The sequence below is a fragment of the Tupaia chinensis genome, unplaced genomic scaffold, assembly GCF_000334495.1.
Source record: "Tupaia chinensis unplaced genomic scaffold, TupChi_1.0 Scaffold147458_1, whole genome shotgun sequence".
NCBI classification, from domain to species: Eukaryota; Metazoa; Chordata; class Mammalia; order Scandentia; family Tupaiidae; genus Tupaia; species Tupaia belangeri.
The window spans coordinates 1,076,871-1,097,494 of record NW_006207309.1 but is presented as its reverse complement, the minus strand read 5'-3'; the positions used below and the strand labels follow the sequence as shown (position 1 = coordinate 1,097,494).

General features: G+C 37.8%; 1 protein-coding gene across 3 annotated transcripts in view; it reads left to right on the top strand.

Annotated features, from left to right (window-relative positions):
• Positions 1–20,624, top strand: part of A1CF (APOBEC1 complementation factor) — an 87,347-nt gene that overhangs the window by 41,650 nt on the left and 25,073 nt on the right. For all 3 annotated transcript variants that reach the window (XM_027768775.1, XM_027768773.1, XM_027768774.1), the window contains 4 exons: positions 3,216–3,405; positions 4,912–5,042; positions 11,101–11,339; positions 19,900–20,064. In XM_027768775.1, the coding sequence (XP_027624576.1) occupies positions 3,220–3,405; positions 4,912–5,042; positions 11,101–11,339; positions 19,900–20,064 (721 nt within the window). In that variant the 5' untranslated portion in view covers positions 3,216–3,219. The remainder of the gene's footprint in view (positions 1–3,215; positions 3,406–4,911; positions 5,043–11,100; positions 11,340–19,899; positions 20,065–20,624) is intronic.

Below are 20,624 nucleotides of genomic sequence, written 5' to 3'. Positions count from 1 at the left end.
AAAGAGTGGTTATAAATGGCCTTATCTATTTTAAACTCTTCGACTATATAAATAGTGCCTGAAATACCAACAAGCCAGAGCCCACTGTCCTTTCTGAGTAATGGACACTATTCTAACTCATGTCCAACCCAGCACCTGACTAAATTGGTCTGGACTTCCACCAGGGGTGCATTCCAAGCCCCGTGGGTGGTGATTCTCAGGGCAAATCTCCCCTACTGTGCGAACTTCAGGGCATTTCTGAACTGGTCAAACTTAGCAATCTCAAAAAATAGTCCTGGAAAGTTTTGGGGACATGTTTATAGAAACCACAGAAAGACGATGAATAAGCCTTCTTACCCAGTCATTTTAGCCCATAGACAGATGACTTTTTCTATACATATGATATGTACAAAATAACTTGGAGACATTTTTAGCAATTATAGTCATCGAACTTGAATAAAAATGAAAAAGGATAATGTGCTGACTGCATATACATTTTCAAGCTACCAGGAAAAGCTTAAGTCAGAAATTTTGGAAGTCACTTTATAGAATGAGTTAGATTTTCTCAATCTGAAGGGTGACAGTACTGTCAAATTTCCATGAAATTTATTCCAATAACTTATTGAATGTAATAGACATCTAAGGTACACAGAAATAAACCCGGAGGAGACATCAGCTTCCCAGTGGAGAGATCTGTCCACAGAGGTGGATGTTGGTTTTGCAATGGTAACATGCCACCCCATACGCAATAGATGCAAAAACTGTTCCCAAAATTTTATAATAAATGACTGGAGATTAGGAAGAATTAAAATGCAGCAGGGAGTTGGCTACTTAATGTTGTGAAACGTATGTTAAAGTATGTCTTATTTATAAACATTGCATTTTTTTTTTTAAGTAACCAGGTTTCTTTAAATGAAGAGAGCAAAATGTAGAGATTAAACTTTGAGAGTGGACTACCTGGTTGGTTCCCCGTTGTGGGTCCTCTGCTCAATAACCTTGTAACCTCAGCAAGTTACTTTCTCTCTGGGCCTTAGAATCTCCTGTAAACTGGGCCAATCACAGTCTTTGAGCCATGACGTTATTGTGAGGCTTAGAACACCATCTGGCAGATAGCAACTACTATATAGATATCAGTTAGGAATAAATAGAACCTTAAATGTCCCTGCAAATGTCACGTTTACATTTTTTTTTTTTAAATATTGGTTGAGATAGAGAGCACTGAACTCCTAAGTTTTTTGTTTGTTTGTTTACCTATAAGCTAAAAGCATTTCATTTCTCAGATTTACAGTGATACATTTCACTGCTAGGTCAACCTGTAAGGTAATAGGGTAAGAAAAAAAAAAAGAACTTTATAGGCAAAGTCGTAGATATTTAAGATAAAACATATCCAATAGTCTGAAGCAGAAAGTAGTTAGGGCAAGGTAAACATTATTCTGCCATCTTTTAAAATGATTAAAGAAATATGGTATAAATTATTAGGAATAGAAAAGTGATGGTGACCACAGACATTAAATACTCTGATCTAGACAGCCTTTGTGCTAAGACTTACAAAATGATTGAGAAATACTCATGTTGGCATATACATATATATATATATATATATATACACACACACACACACACACATATATATGTATATACATATATATTTTTCCCTTTTTCTCCTCTAACCAGTAAACTCTTATCTGTTAATGGTAAATATTATTTGTCAATGATATTCTTTATTGTGAAATAATTTTGAAAAATAATTGAACAAAGTATATACATATTATAGAGAGAGAAAAAAATAATTGAACAAAATATATACATATATATATATATATACAGAGAGAGAGAGAGCTAACAAGAATACTATACTCTGCTTTACTTTGATTTTAAATAACAACTATCAGACAAAACAATGTCTCCATACAAGTCCCTATATATGTTAGTTAAATATACATATACACTCATATATAGGGAAAGTTTTTTTTGGGAAAGAGAGAGAAACCTACTTCGAAAAACTGAAACGTTTACCGATGACTACTTCTAAGGATGGGGAGGGCAGTATTCTGGGTAGTTTTTCTTCTTGGCATATATATAACAGTGTGTTTTATTCCTCACAACATGTATCGTTTTGTAGCATAAAACATTCTGAAGTATTACTTGTGAAGTTAGCAATGAATATTGACATTTTTTCCCTTATATTTCCTTTCTCCAAAGTCACAATAAAATGCAATGTCAAAAAACGCTGAATGAACCTATGGAGAAAGTAATTTATCGTTCTCATGAAATAAACTATTTTAGATTCATAGTAGGTTAGGCCCATAGTTCACTTCGGGGCCCCAGGTGTTATTCTTAGGTCTTTAACCCCTAGAAAAACAATTAGCACTGCAAAGAAACATCAATGATATCCAGAACCTAAAAGAACATTTCCTGCGACAAAGGAAAAAACTAGAAGTTAATTAATTTTGTTTGGACGAGAATATCATTTTTCCCCACATCAAGTTCCAACATTAGGAAACATCTCTCACCATCTTAGTAGCTTTTGAAACAGAGCTGAGTCTCTCACCACCTATCCCCAAATTAGCCAGTTCACTGCTCCAATGCTAATGTTCATGTTTCCATTTTGAGGCCCATGTTGCCTTGCTGTGTCATGCATATTGGATGCAATATCTACTCTAATCAAAAGTGGATATTGTTTTCATTTTACACCCATGGAAATTGAGGTCCCGAGAAGTCAGGTCATTTGGCCAAGACTCCTCAACTAGTGGGACTACAGCTAACAGAGCCAGCAAACAAGCTCCAGAAGCACTACCACCACTCCACACAGCCCTCGACATAAGATCACATTCCAGACCTAAGGTAGTCAGGTTGCTTGATGATCAGGGTTCGGTGAGATTATATAGCAGAAAAAATAAGAGTACCTTATTTTGTGAAGGTAGATCTCATGTTAAATGTTCTTACCACAGTAAAATATAATTAAAAAGAAATAACCCCTCATATTTCTCTAGAACAAACTTTAATAATGCATATCTCAAGCAAGTTGTTGACGTATAGAGCATGATATTAGAATTCACACAAAATAAACTTTTCTATTTCTCCTCTAACCAGTCAACTCTTATCTGTTAATGATAAATATTATTTGTCAATGATATTCTTTATTGTGAAATAATTTTGAAAAATAATTGAACAAAGTGAACTAAAAATATTATTGTTTTCTTTTCTCCTTCACGTACTCCACCCTGGACTTTCAGGAAAATGGACAAAGAAAATATGGTGGCCCTCCACCTGGCTGGGTTGCTGCACCCGGAAAATGGACAAAGAAAATATGGTGGCCCTCCACCTGGCTTTGATGCTGCACCACCAGAAAGGGGCTGTGAGATTTTTATTGGAAAACTTCCCCGAGACCTTTTTGAGGATGAACTTATACCATTATGTGAAAAAGTGAGTCTAATTTTAGTTTTTCTTTTTTTTAATCTTCTAACATGATTTCTTAACAGCTTGTAATTACTAGGGAACAAAGAAAATATGGTGGCCCTCCACCTGGCTTTGATGCTGCACCACCAGAAAGGGGCTGTGAGATTTTTATTGGAAAACTTCCCCGAGACCTTTTTGAGGATGAACTTATACCATTATGTGAAAAAGTGAGTCTAATTTTAGTTTTTCTTTTTTTTAATCTTCTAACATGATTTCTTAACAGCTTGTAATTACTAGGGAATAAATTTCCCCAAGTTTTAATTCCAAATGATATTTTGTTACTAAACCCCAAATAAAAAGAATATAAAGGTTTTATTTATTTGTAATAGTGTATCAAGTAGGCTTAGCAACAAACCCATTCCTGAAAAATTTAGTAAATATGAACGTTTAGCTCATTCCCTAAATGCCAAAATTGTGTGTGTGTGTAACTCAACCTGATTCAGAACCATGCCTAATTTGATTATAATTCCACTTGACATGTGAATAAATTATGAAGACTTAATCCTGTAAGAATTTTATGATCTTAACCCAAAAATAAGCAAGAAGAAACACCTAAGCATAGAGATGAAATATACCTACATTCTTTCCCAATGAGCCCAGAAGAAATAGGTGTGCAGCCCTAAATACCTTGAGGTGAGATGGGGAGAGGCTGAGCTGAGGGGCGGCCCACCACTAAGGCAATGGCATGTGCATAATGACACTGCTCCCACACATGTGTCTTGCATCCATTTGGGCACTCTACTTGAGAGGGCCAGCAGTAGTAGATTATTGCATCTGGACAGCTGAGGACAGTAGGGTAGCAGGAAGAAGGCTTTCTGCACAAGCAGAGGAGCAGCAACCAGGGGAATGGAGCGCTCTCCTACTGTGGAGGTCCTGGCCCTATGCTGGTTCTATCAGGACTAGCTTTTACCTTCAGTCTAGAGATTAAGAAAATGACAGAACTCTCGTATCATCCTGAAACATATCTATGTTCATTATAATGTCAGCAGAGAAAAAAAGACAGCTAAGAAGTTAGTTGAAGGTTGTAAAATGAGTGTTGCTAGTTTTTGTTTTGAGTATCAGTGATAAGAGTATGACCAAGTAAGGATCAACATATGGAGATCAGAGGTCAATCTGGAAGGCATGGACGAATCTATCAAGAAATTATGCTTCTGATGATAAATACATTTTCAAGTCCCTAAGACACTGCATAAATTTCTAGACAATTGTGTGATGAAAGGTCATTTGCTCTGTCAAAAAACATTCTGTTAACTCAGGCTAAAATGCCACTTGTACACAATTTCTTTATTTAACTTGAATTTCCCATGAGGCAGATAACTGATCCGAACCCAGCATGGAAATATGCAAACCATTCCACATCAGATGCAAATGCCAGATACTGGCAGGAAATAGACTTCCAAAAACATTGTGACCTACGTTCATTTGAAAGAACAAGTGTATAAATACAGAATTTTCTTTTTCTATTACTTACAGATTGGTAAAATTTATGAAATGAGGATGATGATGGATTTTAATGGCAACAATAGAGGATATGCATTTGTGACATTCTCAAATAAGCAGGAAGCCAAGAATGCAATCAAGCAACTTAATAATTATGAAATTAGGTAAGAACTTCCTCTTTTATGTTAATAGTGAATCACACAATGTACCTGTACTGTTTTATGCCAAATTTATGTAATAGAGTATATGCAAAAGATAACCAGACCCAAAATAAAATAGTTCTTTTCCTTGGTGAAAGTAAATTTGATTAAATATTGATTTAATATCAATATTGTCTGAGGTCCCAAACTAAGTTCTATGAAATGCTCAAAGAAAAATTCATGAATTTACCTGTTTCATAAATACGTTCTGAATACTGTTCAAAATATTGGAAATACATCAAGGTGGTATCCTCGTAGTCAACAAATACATAACCAGAGATGGGATAAAGTTGTGTGAGGACATAGCTACTCTAACCTGGTGTAGTTAAGAAAATACTCTCTGGGACAGCGAAATTTGATGGAAGACTTAAATGAAGAGAGTCAGCCATGCCTCTTTCCTAGTTGGACCTAGGTAAGATTATTCCAGGAAAAGAGAGAACACTAAGTGCAAAGGTCCCCAAAGTGGGAACAAACTTGATATGTTTGAGGGACAGAAAGAAAGTCTAGGTGACCAAAGCAGAGAGAGAGAGTTGAAGGTAATGCATTTGGAGAGCCTTGTTACTCTGTGATGAAGAATGTGAATTTTGTTCTCTAGAAAGGAAAAGTTATGAGGATTTTCATTCAATTTATGGTTTTCAAAACATTATTCTGTGGCTGAGAAGCAAACGAACCACAGCAAGATGAGGACTGAAAGAGGGAAGCCTATGAAAAGGTTGTTACTGCAGTCTGGACCCAGATGAGATAATGGTGGTTAGAAAGGGGAGTCAACAGCAGAGGTGGTTTTAAAAAAAAATGTCAGGGGACCAGCAGTTGGCATAATGGCTGTGTCGCTGGACTCTCATGTAATCGACCACAGTTCGAGTCCTGGATCTGGTGGCTTAAACTCACACCGGGTGCTTGTGCATGCATTGCCCAAGATCCTGAGAGGAGAATGGAGCAGAAGGGATTGTGGTGTGGCTATCCCTCCTGAGAGTGAGTTCTCACTTTCTATCTCTCTCTGTCTTTCTGGCAAGCACATGCACCCTGTAGCAAAAACCTCTCTCAAAAAAAAAGTCAGATATGGAATTTATTTTGGAGTCTAAGACTTGCTAGATATATTAGACTTAGAGTGTGAGGGAATTCAAGGAGGGAAACAGGATTTGGGTCCAAATACATGTGGATAAGGTAGCACCACTGAGATGGAAAGAATGGGAGGGACAGCAGAAAACACATGAAAAGCAGAGACTAGGGGAGAGTACCAGGCTGTAATTGGCCTGTGCAATTAATAGCCACTTTGTATAAACTGAAAATAGGCTTAACATCATGAAACTGGGTTTAAAACCTTCACATGGAGAAGGAAATCCTTTTTCAAAGGAAGCCCTGGGCCATCTGGAAAGAAGATTGATAGAGGATTTAAAAAGCAAGAGCTTTTGGATCAAGGTCAACTAGGCTTCACTTGAATGTCAACAAGTAACTTAACCTTTCTATACCTTGATTTCCTCATCTATAAAATGGGGATAAATGGGCTGGTCCCATGACCTGGTGGTGTTTAAGGGAATCAGATCCCACATGGCTGACTATACAGTTCAAATCCCAGCCCTGATGGCTTGAAAAACACACTGGGTATGTGACTACCTTAAGTCCCTACAGGATGGAGCTATGAAAGAAAAGGGATTGTGGTATGATCACACCCTACTGATGGGTATTTTCTTTTTTCTTCCTCTTCCTCCCTCTCCCTCTCTGGTGAGTGCACATGCCCTCTGGCAAGTTAAAAGAAAAAATGAGATAATAATCCGTACTTCACAGGTTTTATTGTGGAAATACTATATTTTGAAATACTTTACCCAGTATCTAAACACAGTAAGTCAACAGCTGATATATTAGCACAGTTCATCAATTCTAAGATACAGTTTTCACATTTCATTTCTGAAAGAGACCTGCACCTTAAAATTGATGAAATTTTCAATTTGATGAATGCAGAAAAAGCGTATTTCCGACCATTATTTTTCCCCACTTCCTATATGCTCAAAATAAGCTACGCATTATCCTTATAATTTTGTATAACCAATCAAATACCAGGTCATTTTTCTTACACTTCATAACCACAGAAAGATCAACTGGATCTGGCAACCTCTCAACCTCTTGAATAGCCTAGCTATTCAAGTTTCAAAGTTGGGTTAAAGAATAGAGACTTGGAGAAAATATAAAGGAAGCTATCCTCCCACACATCTCTCCAAAGACCCTCAAGAATTTCATGTGGTATGTGAAGGACAGTTTGTAGCAAGAATCAGGAAGCCTGAGATCTAGCCCGGGTTCCATTGGACAAATCCGCTGACCTTGGAGAACATCACTTTGATCATTAGCACCTGGTCACACTGCAGAGCTGTTCTGAGCATCCACCATATAAAATAGTGTATTACTGAGTCCTTTGAGAAATGCTACACAAAGCTATCATTTAATACAGCTTTTTAACATTAGTTACAGAATTTCAAAAATTGGAAGATTCCTTTTTCCTTGGTCTTTCATGTACTTGAATATCCTACAGTAAGGGTCATTCCCAAGATGATTTTTTTTTTGTTTTGTTTTGCCTTTTTTTTTGGTGGGGGGAGAGGTTTTCGCTATAGGACACATGTGCTCACCCGACAGACAGAGAGAGACATAGAGACAGAAAGTGAGAAATCACCCCCCAGAGGGGATGGTCACGCTGCAATCCCTTCTCCTCCATTCTCCTCTTGGGATCTTGGGCACGCACGCACACACGCCCGGCGTGAGTTTTAAGCCACCTGGTCCGGGACGTGAACCGTGGTCGACTACGTGGGAGTCCAGCGACATAGACATTACGCTAACTGCTGGTTCCCCCCAAGATGGGTTTTGAGATGGATATGGAATTGGCTACATGGAGAACTGGAAAAACTTGGAGTATCTAATTAACATGCTATTATAACCCACTGGGGTCTGCCAGTACTTTCTGAAAATAGGGTGTGAATAATGGACACCATCAATCCCTCTGTCAGGATCACTTATAATTAGCAGTATTTTCTGTGAATTTTGCTATCTTGTCCAACAAATAGAGATAAAAATATACCTACTAGATGGGGTATTATATGAAAATATATGACGGGACCTGCAGACAGTGTAATAGTTACTGGACTCCCACATAGATGAACATACTTCGAGTCTCAGACCCAGTAGCTTAAAACTCATGCCAGGCACATGTGTGTGTGTGTGCCCAAAATCCTGAGAGGAGAATGGAGGGGGAGGAGTTGCGGTGTGGCCATTCCCTGTGGGCGGAGATTTCTCGCTTTCTGTCTCTGTCTCTTCAGCGAAAATCCCTATAGCAAAAATCTCTCTCTTAAAAAAAAAAGATAATATATGTAAATTTCAGTGCCTGACATAGGAAGTGTTCTTTAAAAACCTGATGTCTGTGGTAGTGATGAGGAAGAAAGAGGAGAAATAGGACAAGAATTTGGAAAGATCAAGCAAGCAGCCAGGATCTAAGTCCAGGTTCAGACTGGCTGCCAGGAGCAAGCAGGGCACAGGTACAGAATGACTAAAAATTAGGGAGTAGGAGGAACGGGCTGTGAAATAGCAGAATGCAGATCCCAGGCCCAGCCCCACCTACTTCACTCTGCCGTCGGTCTGTCCTGTCAGAGAATCTTTTGTATAAAGAAGAGAACAACTTTTTATTTGCTGCTAAGCCACCATTTCTCAGGGGATAGGTAAAGGCTCTTATCCAGAAAAGACCCATGATTACCATATCCTCCTCCTCATCATCAAATATTCACTGAACACCATCTCAATGCCTGGCTTCTGAAGACATTATAGTCGTGCTCTCAGCTTTTGAGAAATGGCTCTTGGTCTCCAAATAATTCTGGGAAAGGTGCCCGACAAACCACACACATTTAAAAATAGGATATGGGAATGGTAGGCTCCCCTGCTGGTAACTGACACATAACTGCCCTCCTAACAATGAAAAACAATGTAATTTCTAAATACATAATTCCTTAAAAGAGAGAGTTAATTAAAAAAAAAAACTGGAAAATCATTTTATCAACTTTTTTTCTCCAAAAATAGGCACATTCCTCAGGCAATGCTCATAGATCTGACATATAGGACGTGGTTCTTCAGCAAAGCCTAGGAGACAACTCATACGGTGGCTCAATCCTGGTCAAAATACTTGCTGCACAACCCAAAGCCATTAGGGCCAAGAAAGCCAAACCCACCTCCAGGTCTCCTAGCTGAGAATTTTTTATTTGTAATATGAATAGTTCCTGTTAAGGAATTTATACTTATATTTTCCTTTTTTAATTTTAAAAAATTTAATTAATTAGCTTTACATTCATTCACTGAGTATTGTCACAGCATACAAAATGTGATTTGCCGTCTAGAATATACTGCATAGTAGCTTAATCATACATGTTATCATCAACAATTTTCCATTTCTAGTTTCATAAATACATATATTTTCCCTTTCTCACCCTTTGCAATTTTTTAATAACTTTGTGTTATTATACAGCCCAACAGTCAACACATGGAAAACATCAAAAAGCACAAATAAAAGTTAAAATGGTTCCTCCATAACCCCACTGCCCAAAGATAGCCATTGTCGACATCTTATTGTCTTTCCAGATTTTCTATACATTTTTAGTCAAAATGCTCTACTCAAATACTTATTATACAGCCTCTTGTTTTTAACCCAGCTGCAAATTGATTACTAATTTTGGGATCCATAAATATTCTTCACTACTATTTTTAATGTCTGAAGAACATTCTATGCTATGAATGCCCATTTTTTTTTTTTAATTGATGAATCTCAGCCAGGAACAGTACTGTCTACTGTCCACCCTGGGGGACATTTAAAAGTGGGGAGGCATCTTTGGATGACCCAATAAGTGGCTATTGGTAATTAACAGGCAAGAGCCAGGGATGATAAACATAAAATGGCATATGACAGGGAAACATCTATTCCCACAGTCAGAAACATCTTATCTGAGAGACATTAAACCAGTTCTTCATTGTGAGGTATTTTGCTCATTTTCAATTTAGGAACTATTTAAAATAGCAGGCATGGATATCTTTCTACATACATCTTGGTGCTTACTGCTATCTCTCAAGGTACATGCCCAGAAGGGGCATTTTCTGAACATAGATTTTTGCACATTTAAGACTATTCTCTAGAACAACCAGACTATACTCTGTCGATGAAGATATACTTCAACTTGCTAATAAGTAACTTTGTATGATGTAAAAAACATAGGCTGAGATCCCAGAGGCCAGTTTTCTCTCTTAAAAATCTATAAAATCTTAAGCAAGTTGGAACTAGCAAGTGGCATGGTAGTTGAGTGCTGGACTCTCGCAAGGCTGACTGCGGTTTGAGTACCAGACCAGGAAACTTGCTTTCACAAATTCTCTCTCTGTCTCTCTCTGGTGAGTGTATGTGCTCTACAGCCAATTTAATAATAATTAATAAAATTAAATAAGTAAATCTAAAAAAAAAATTAAGCAAGTCACTTAATTTCTAGGAGTCTCAAGTTTACTGCAAAAATGGAAGTAACGCCTACTCTACTCATCTCAAAAACTCCTTGTGTAGGCCCAATAAAATAGTATGTGAACATTTGTTCAAGTACCAGGGACTATTTTTAATAGCAATCAAGTCAAAATAACTTTTCTTTTTGACGGGAAAAGAAAGGGAATACCATGGGTTGCAAACTCAAAGCTCATAGGGCCAACCAGGTATAGATTGATGATGCATCAAGAGGGGATAAGAGCTGAGGACAGCTGGTGAATCCATATCTAGCCTAGAGAATAGATGCTATTTAGCAGCAAATAAGTTTTTTTCCTTTGTTAAGTGTAGAGCACATGTTGATGTATCTGATCTCTGTAAAGAAGTCACAATTCTCCACAAACATTTTAAACACAGTAAAGACCAAACATCCCACGCCTGCAGGCCATGTCTGGTCAAAGGCCACACATTTTCAACTTCTGCCTTAAACCTTAACCACACGAGGATTCTCAGCAATCTAAATGTCTGCTCTGTTTGCAGAAATGGACGTCTTTTAGGAGTTTGTGCCAGCGTGGACAACTGCCGGCTGTTTGTGGGGGGGATACCAAAAACCAAGAAGAGAGAAGAAATCTTATCAGAGATGAAGAAGGTCACCGAAGGAGTGGTTGATGTCATCGTCTACCCAAGTGCTGCAGATAAAACCAAAAACCGGGGCTTTGCCTTTGTGGAGTATGAGAGTCATCGGGCGGCTGCCATGGCTAGGAGGAAACTGCTACCAGGTTAGTGTGTCCCTTCCTCAAAGAGACTTCTCTCCTCCATCCTGCCTGCCTCAGGCTGCTGTGTTCATAGCAAAAACAAATAAACTAAAAAACACAGGCACTTGTTTTTTGGGGTCTTCTAGTTTATATAGCTATGATTGTGTTGTATTTTATACTCGTCCTTCTTCTTCATCTCATAGCTGATTCAAGTTGTGTTGTATTTTATACTCGTCCTTCTTCTTATCCATCTCATAGCTGATTCAAACAGCCATTCACTATCTGTAAAAACAGACATATAAATTCAGTACGTGGTTGACAGTAAAAAGAAGGCCCACAATGAGTGAATGAGTTTTTAAAATTAAGACAATCAGTTTCCCTAGAAAGTCTGATGATTCTAAAAGCTTCTCCACCTCTTCAGAGAAACCAGCATATTGACCCACTGAAAGAGCTTCTGTCTTTACATGAATTGAGCTGATTAGGCCAGACAGGGTTAAGCAATTGGGCTTCAGAAATTCTCAAATACTTCTTCATACTGTCAAGGTTCAGGCTTTTTCCCTGTCCAAGATGCAGTAGTAGGGAGGTTACTCACTCTCCCCATTCACAGTCCATAGTCATCATGATTCGAGGCAAACCTCTTATCTGAGGCCCTTGGAGTCTGCCTCAGTTGGGTCTCACTGGGTTTTAGTCAGACTGCCTCACCAGTAAACTAGCAGGAAGAGGCCACATGGAGTATGAGCCAGAGCAAACTGTCACTTTAAAAAGACCTCAGAACAACACCCATTACCCATTGGAATTTCTCTATTGAATATTCCACTTAGACTCAACAACAAATTATTTCAGTAACTGTGGCCCTTTGGAAAGCTTAGTTTTGTGTTTTTGTTTTTAATGTGCCAAAGGGCATGTGCACTCACCAGAGAGAGACAAAGAAAGAGAGAAAGTGAGAAAGCCACCCCACCCTCTCCATGGGGGCAGCCCACACAATAATCCCTTCTCCTCCATTTTCCTCTCAGGATTCTGGGCACACAGCACAGGTACACAGGGCATGTTTCTCAAGCCTCTAGACCTGGGCTCCAACTGTGTAGTCCATCTTGTGGGATCCAGCTGCCTTAACCACTGCACCAAGGGCTGGCCCCTAAAGAGCTTAGTTTTAAAGAATAAGACTTGTAAGGAAATGATATATAAGCTTTTCCTTCTTAATTGATTCAAATTTAGAGACAAAATGTCCAAAATGATGCAATTGCTTCTCTGGCACTCACCTGCTTTCTCTCCTAACAGCGTAGTCCCCAGTTGAACTGAACTGTGCTTGGGACAAAGTTGTGCATCCAACTCAGCCTATCAGCGCATTCTGAAACAGCTCTGATAAACGTTCTGGCACTGAGTCTGAGGTTCAGGCTACATCAGACACTTGTAGGGCTTGTTAAAACACAGAATGCAGGGTTCTACCTCAAGTTCCTGATTCAGCGGGGCTGGTACAGGTTCCCAGGATGCTACTGCTCCCAGTACACATTGAAGAACCCCTGATCTAAATCAGTGATTGCCATCTTGAGCTGCATATTAAAATCACCTGAGGATATTTTCAAAGACCAATACTGAAGTCAACCTCTAATCAGCTGAATCTGCTTCTCTGGGGTATAGAGTTGAGTCACTGGTGTTTTAAGCATTCCAGATGATTCTATTGTGCAGTCAAATTTTGCGATCCACTGTGAAGCTCAGCTAATGATACTAAGAACTCACCTTCAGGAGACATAAATAGGAACCCCTGGCAAACCACTCAGCAAATTTTTAAAAGTATATCCAACACATTATTCTCTGCTAAATAGCATGGGAGAGTATAAAAAAAAGAATTATAATACCTAACCATTGCACACAAAGAATGTGTATTCTAACTAAGGAAACTATACATCCAAAAATAAGGCCAAAAAAAATTTAAGAGCATATTGAACCATCATTTAAAAGTGATAAACTAAGTCCCTTATCTGTATCTTCTTCTGTATCTCAAAAGTAGATAGTTGTATTAACCCAACTTTGCAGATAAGAAAAATTGATGCTTAAAAAGGATATGTTTTCCACCAAGGATCATTGCTCTAATATTTGAACTTGTCTGACTTCAAAGCTCATGTTTTCAAATCATTCTGTAGCATTAACTTCCATGAGAGTCCTTCACAAGAACATTTGTGAAAATCATTATTTTCTGTAGCATCTCTTATTTCTGTACCCTCTAAACTAAAGTAGTTCTTCAGGTCCATGTGTGGTTTATGATGGTTCCAGGCAGAAATGACCAAAGCGGAGCAGTGGGACTCAACCTTGGCTGCGTGTGAGAATTAAATACTTTAAAAAATTCTGAGTCCCAGACCATTTATATCAGAAGTGGGAGGGACAGTCCAGGTGTCAGCACTGAGCTGGTAATACCAAGGGAAATACGGAAGCCCTAATTCATATCATTTGTTGATTTCTGTGGTATTAATACTCCCATGTGGCTGATTATAAGCTAACAATCTGATGTCAGTTGGCTCACAAAATTTAAAAATTTCTTTATCCATTTATCTGTCTACGGACACTTAGGCTGATTCCTTAGCTTGGCTATTGTGAATAGTCCTGCAATGAGCATGGGGGTGCAGACATCTCCTTGACATGCTACTTTCATATCCCTTGAATATTTAGTAGTGAGATTCCTAGATAATATGGTGGTTATATTTTTAGTTTTTTTTGAGGAAACTCCATCTTGTTTACCATAATAACTATGCCAATTTACATTCCCACCAATAGCATACAAGGATTTCCTTTTCTCCATACCCTCATCTTTTTTATCCCTTTATTCAATTTTTTATCCAGCACTTGTTACATTTTGTCTTTTTGATAATAGCCATTCTACCAGCTGCAAAGTGTTATCTTATTGCAGTTTTAATTTGTATTTCTCCGATGATTAGTGATGTTGAGTATTTTTCATCTGTTGATCATTTGCATGGTTTCTTCTGAGAAATGCCTATTCAAATCCTTCACTCATTTATTAATAGGATTTTCTTTGCTGTTACTAAATTGAGTTCCTGATATAAGTATTAATCTTTTTTTTTTTTTTGAGAGATTTTTGCTATAGGTTGCCTGTGCTCACCAGAAAGACAGAGAGACAAAGAGAAAGCAAGAAATCACCCCCCCGGGGGGGTGGCCATGCCACAATCCCTTCTCCTCCATTCTCCTCTCGGGATCTTGGGCATGCACACACACGTGCCCGGGGTGAGTTTAAGCCACCAGGTCCAGGACTTGAACCGTGGTCTACTACATGGAGTCCAGCCACATAGCCATTCCACCAACTACTGGTCCCCAGTATTAATCCTTAATTTATGTATGGTTTGCAAATTTCCCCCATTTCTTAGGTTGTCTCTTCACTCTGTTGATTGTTTCCTTTCCTATCCAGAGCATCTTACTTTGGTGCAATCACATTTGTTATTTATGACTTCATTACCTTTGCTTTTAGGGTTCTATTCAAGAAATCACTGCCCAGACCAATGACAAGACACTTTTCAACTATGATATGTTTTCTTCTGGTAGCTTTGATTTCAGGTCTTAAGTTGGAGTCTTTAATCCATTGAGTTGATTTTTGTAAATGTGTGAGATAAGTGTTCAATTTTGTTCTACATGCGGAATCACAATTTTCCCAACACATTTAATTCAAAAGACTATCCTTTTCCTATTGTGTATTCTTTACCATTTCATTGCTCTTTATGTCCATTTTTATGACAGTTCTATACTGTTTTGATTACTATATCTTTATCTTTATAGTACATTTTGAAATCAGGTAGTGTGAGCTTTATTCTTTCTTTTAACTGGCTTTTTTTTTGTTTTTGTTTTTGTTTTTTTTGTTAGGCTGCCGAGGCTTAGGTCTTTTGTAGTTCCATGCAAATTTTAAAATTGTTTTTTCTATTTCCATGAAAAATGTCATTGGAATTTTGATAAGGATTGCATTAAAACACTCTGGGTAGAATGAACATCTTAACAATAATAATTCTTCCAATTTATAAGTATGGGATATATGTCCACTTATTTGTTTCTTATTAAATTTATTTTATCAATATTTGACAATTTTAAATGTACAGATTTTTTATCTCCTTGGTTAAATTTATTCCTAATTTTTGAGGGGTGTAGGATGCCCTTGTAAGTGGAATGGTTCTCTTGATTTTTTTAAAAATACAGTTTGTTGGTAGTGTATAGAAGCACTACCAATATTTATATGTTGGTTTTGCATCTCACATCTTTATTGAATTTGTTTACTAGTTGCAATGGAATACTAGTCAGCCTCTGAAAAGAAGGAAATTCTGTCATTTATACTAACCTGGATGAACCCAAAGCACATTATGTTAAGTAAAATAAGTCAGGCACAGAAAGATGATATGGCATGATCTCAATTATATGTGGAATCTAAAAATATTTGACTGAGTCTCTCTCCAGTGAATGCACTTGCACGTGCCTAATGGCAAAGGCCTAAAAAGAAAGAAAGAAAGAAAGAGAGAGAGAGAGAGAGAGAGAGAGAGAGAGAGAGAGAGAGAAAGGAAGGAAGGAAGGAAGGAAGGAAGGAAGGAAAAGTCAGACTCAGAAGCCAAGAGTAAAATGATGACTACTGGGGCCTGTGGGGAAAGGGGGATGTAGTGGTCAAAGGGTAAATAACAAAAAAGGTAGATAACAACTACTTCTTTAAGAATAAATTTCTGATCAGATACTCTTCCATTGCCCTTCATCTGAAAATCTATTGTAAAACATGGTGACTATAGTTAGTAATAATATACACTTGAAAATTGCCAAGAATAGATCTTAAATGTTCTTACTACCAAAAAATTATATGAAGTAATATGCATTAATTCATTTCATTTACAATGTATACACATTGACAATGTATACATATAAAAAGTCATGATGAGTTTTGTTGTGTTTTGTTTTGGAGATTTTTTGCTGTAGGGCATATGCCCTCACCAGAGAGACAGAAAGAGAGAAATCACCTCTCAGGTGGGGGGGAGGGGGAATGACCATGCTATAATCCCTTCTCTTCCATTTTCCTTTCAGGATTTTGGGCATACATGCACAGGTGCCTAGCATAAGTTTCAAGGCATCAGGTCTAGGACTTGAACTGCAGCAGGCCATGTGAGAGTCCAGTGACATAACCATTACACCATCTACTGGTCCCAAACCATGATCTTTTCTGTGCAATAAATATTTACTATTTCTGTCAATTTTAACTTAAGAATGCTAAGAAGAAAAATATCTGAAACTTGAACCATCTATTTTTTCAAGTAGACAGGAATTGGCTCCTGCTCACCATTGGTTGGAATCCAGATTTCAGGGATTTTTAAAGCTCTTCTAGTATGAGGTCAAGATTGAGAACAACTAGGCTGTAGAAAGCAGTTATGTAGTAGCCTTCGGGATCTAGGGATAAGACAAATAAAATGTCTATGTAAAATATAGAAATGAGAGGGAAGAGAATGAAAAGGAATGTGAGGGGGGGGGAAGATAAGAGTTTAAAATGGGGGGGGGAGAGAATAGAGTAAAGAAGAAAACTAACCCCTGGGATACAATGCACAGTGAGGTTATCACACCGGGACAGCAAGAACCAAGCTGTCTCTGGAGAATTGTCTAACTCATTAGCATGTGCCCATTCTCTGTTTGGGTTTTAGAATGTCAGTGCCACAGATGCTTTCATTAACTTCTTTTCATGAAATAAAAACATGCATTTGGTGGAAGATAATTGGCTCCCAAGTGTAATGATTAAATAACTATACCCTCACCAATACTAAGAATTCCTGATTTTGTCCTCTCAAGCTTTGTATTGCTTATAAGATACAGTTTGTTTCAAAAAAAAAGAAAGAAAGAAAAGTAAACTAGATTCCCAACCAACTAGAACTTTAGTTGACTCTCAGCCTCCTCTCATCACTTCAACATGTATTTGCACTATATATGGGGTACAGGAGCTGAGTCACATAAAAAAAAAAAAAAAAAAAAAAAGGAAAAGAAAACAAAGTGAATTTTGCAATAAAAAGGGGGTAAAGGAGTGGAGGCAAAAAAAAAAAAAAAAAAAAAAAAAAAAAAAAAGGAAAAGAAAACAAAGTGAAACAGGTCTGGGAAAGTTTTCTTTTCTAAAGCTCATTCCTCCTTAGTAGAACTGGGAGTCAGTCACAGGGTTACGGTGAGAAGCAACTAAGATAGCACATGAGAAATGCATAGTATAGTTCAAGACATTCAATAAATATAACTATAGGAATACAAAAGCATATACAGTCATAGATAACAACCACCTTTTTAAGGAAAAACTTCTCAAAGACCCTTCCATTGCTCTTCATATGTCTTTTTAATTTGGATTAGTCCTCCCACCCCCAGACTTTCAAGTTATCATGATCTGACAAAGGATTAGGAAGGATCACAGTTGATCTGAGACCTGACCAAGTGGAGGGACAGAGAACAAACTACAGATGACTGAACCTCATCCACCTTTGTCTAAGCACCAGCACCATTTTTTGGGACATACCAATGGTGGTGCCTGGTCAGTATAACAGATTCCATAAAATCAAGTAGAGAATGTCTAGGATGAACGCTGGAATAAAAGGGATAACCGGGAATCATGTATTTTGTGGCTGTCTACACATAGGGGTCAGAGTCAAAATGGCTTAATCCAAATGGTCTCTAAGGCAGACAATGTTGAAACTATGAGTGGTAGGAGTGGTAAGGGGGTGGGAAGGTATTTGGCATCTTTCCCAGGATACACAGAGCTCTGGGGCCTCCTTTTGTCTCTTGCTAATGGAGGTGTGAAGACTAGGACTGGGGGGTGGGGGGGTTGTACTCAGAACACTTGAAGCTGTTGACTTCATTTCCATGGGTTGAAGCTATGAACTGAGTGCCAAGGTTTGTGCTTTGCTCCAAACCACAAACTGGGGTCAGTAGGCTCCTGGCCCACTCCATGGGGAGACTGGATGGTAAATATGGGTGTTCTGGAGATAAGTAACAATATCTAGGGAGTATCTCTCTTCATTTCTTGACTGCGCTTTCCTCTAAATGGTCTTTATTTTTAGTCAAATTCTCTTCATGCCATGGTAAAGATGTCCCTAGCAGTTCTAGCCTTACATCTACTTACGTAACCACTCCTTAAGAAGAAAATCTTGGGGTAGCAGGTGGTATAGTGATTTAGAGTGCTGAACTCCCACATGGCCAACATGTTTTGAATCCTGGACCTGGCAACTTACTTTCTCACTTTCCCATTCTCTCTCTCTTGCTCTGTCCCTCTCTGATCAAATTAAAAATCAATCAATAGAGTTAAATAATTCTTTTTAAAAAGGAAAAAGAAGAAGAAGGAAACCTTATGCTGAATGAGTCTCCAGAAAGATACCTTGGACTCCTCTCTCTGGCATGGCTAGGTTCATGTACCCAATGCTGATTCAATCACTGTGGCCAAGAAGATCTAGAATCACAGTTTTCTAAGTAGATCCTTGTTCCTGGAACTACTACTTCACATGAATGAGAATGTGTGGGGGAAATAGGTTCCCAAAAGAAAACATGTAAATGTTTTGCACCATTTATTTGGAATAAACTTGAAAGAGTAGATCAAGGGCTATTGGAACAGTAGGTTCTGCCTTCCTCTGTTTATCCTGAGAAATTCAACATTGGCTTCAGTCTTGAACATACATTCAGAAAAATCAAAGTCTAGCAGTTAGTCAGACAAAAAGAAATATCATAATTTGATCCATAGTGCAGTCATGATAATACTCTGAGAAAGCAATATAGTTAACTGCAGGGGAAAGAAAATTTAAACAGCCAAATGCACTTGAACAATATAAAAGTATTGGGTTGATGAGAAAGTCATGACACATTTTTGCATAGGAAAACACAGAAAAATAAATGACTTTTCAGACAACCTAATAGAAATATTTCTGCATGTCACTGTTATTTAGAGTTGTGAGTTAAGTGAACAACAAAATGCCTTCCCAAACCATGTCTTGCTTGAAATACCGTCAAGCTAGCCTATTTGGCAGGGTGGAAGAGAAGCTCTGAAATACTTGTGCACTACATTCAGGATAGGAAGGACATTGTTCCAGGTTATATCTTAAATCTAAGGTATAACCTGTCATCAGTCCCTTTAAGTTATGACTGAAACAAAACAAAGCAGAGATTCTAACAAACCAGGCACATTCATTCTGAAGTTTTTAATGTTTCATGGTGTCAGACTCTATGTCAGAACTCTAAGGCCATTATTTTCCTTTCTCCTTCTCTTACTATCTCACCTTAAACTACTCCTTTCACCTTGTGAGAGCTGTACTAAGAGCCAAACACTACCCACTCATGCCTCATGTCTGTTCCACTGTAAACCATATCCTAGTTCCTTTTATACTCCATTGTTATAATAAGCCACTAGTCACATAGAATTCCCTTCTATCCAAGTCTTACATTTATTTGGAAAGTCTCTTATAATCAATCACCTGTTTTAATGGTCTTCTTGCTTATTCAAGACCTCAAGGGTCAATTCAATTTAAAAATTCATCAATATAAACCGAGGTGATTTTGTCCTAATGTCTTCATAATTAATCACACTCGTGATCATTTTCAACAGGAAGAATTCAATTATGGGGACATCCTATTGCAGTGGACTGGGCAGAGCCAGAAGTAGAAGTCGATGAAGACACAATGTCTTCAGTGAAAATCTTATATGTAAGAAACCTTATGCTGTCTACCTCTGAAGAGATGATTGAGAAGGAATTCAACAATATAAAACCAGGTAGGACATATATGTAATATTACTTTGTTGAAATGCACTTTAAAAGCACTCATGCTGAGATGACTTCCCATAAATTTAAATAGCATAGGTTTTATTTAGCTCATTCTCATGATTCTATACAGACTATCCCAACTATATTCATATCTTTGGGTTAAAAACAGAGATACATAGTACTACACCATTCATCAATAATAAAATTTTGGAGAAAGGGGCACTCTTCTATGCTCTTGATGGGAGTGTAATGTAGTGCCAACATGATGGAAAACAATATTAAGGTTCCTCAAAAAAGTAAAGATAGAAATGTCATATGATCCAGCAATCCCACTACTAAGTATCTATCCAAAGGAAAGGAAGTCAGTACTAAGGTATAACCTGTCATCAGTCCCTTTAAGTTATGACTGAAACAAAACAAAGCAGAGATTCTAACAAACCAGGCACATTCATTCTGAAGTTTTTAATGTTTCATGGTGTCAGACTCTATGTCAGAACTCTAAGGCCATTATTTTCCTTTCTCCTTCTCTTACTATCTCACCTTAAACTACTCCTTTCACCTTGTGAGA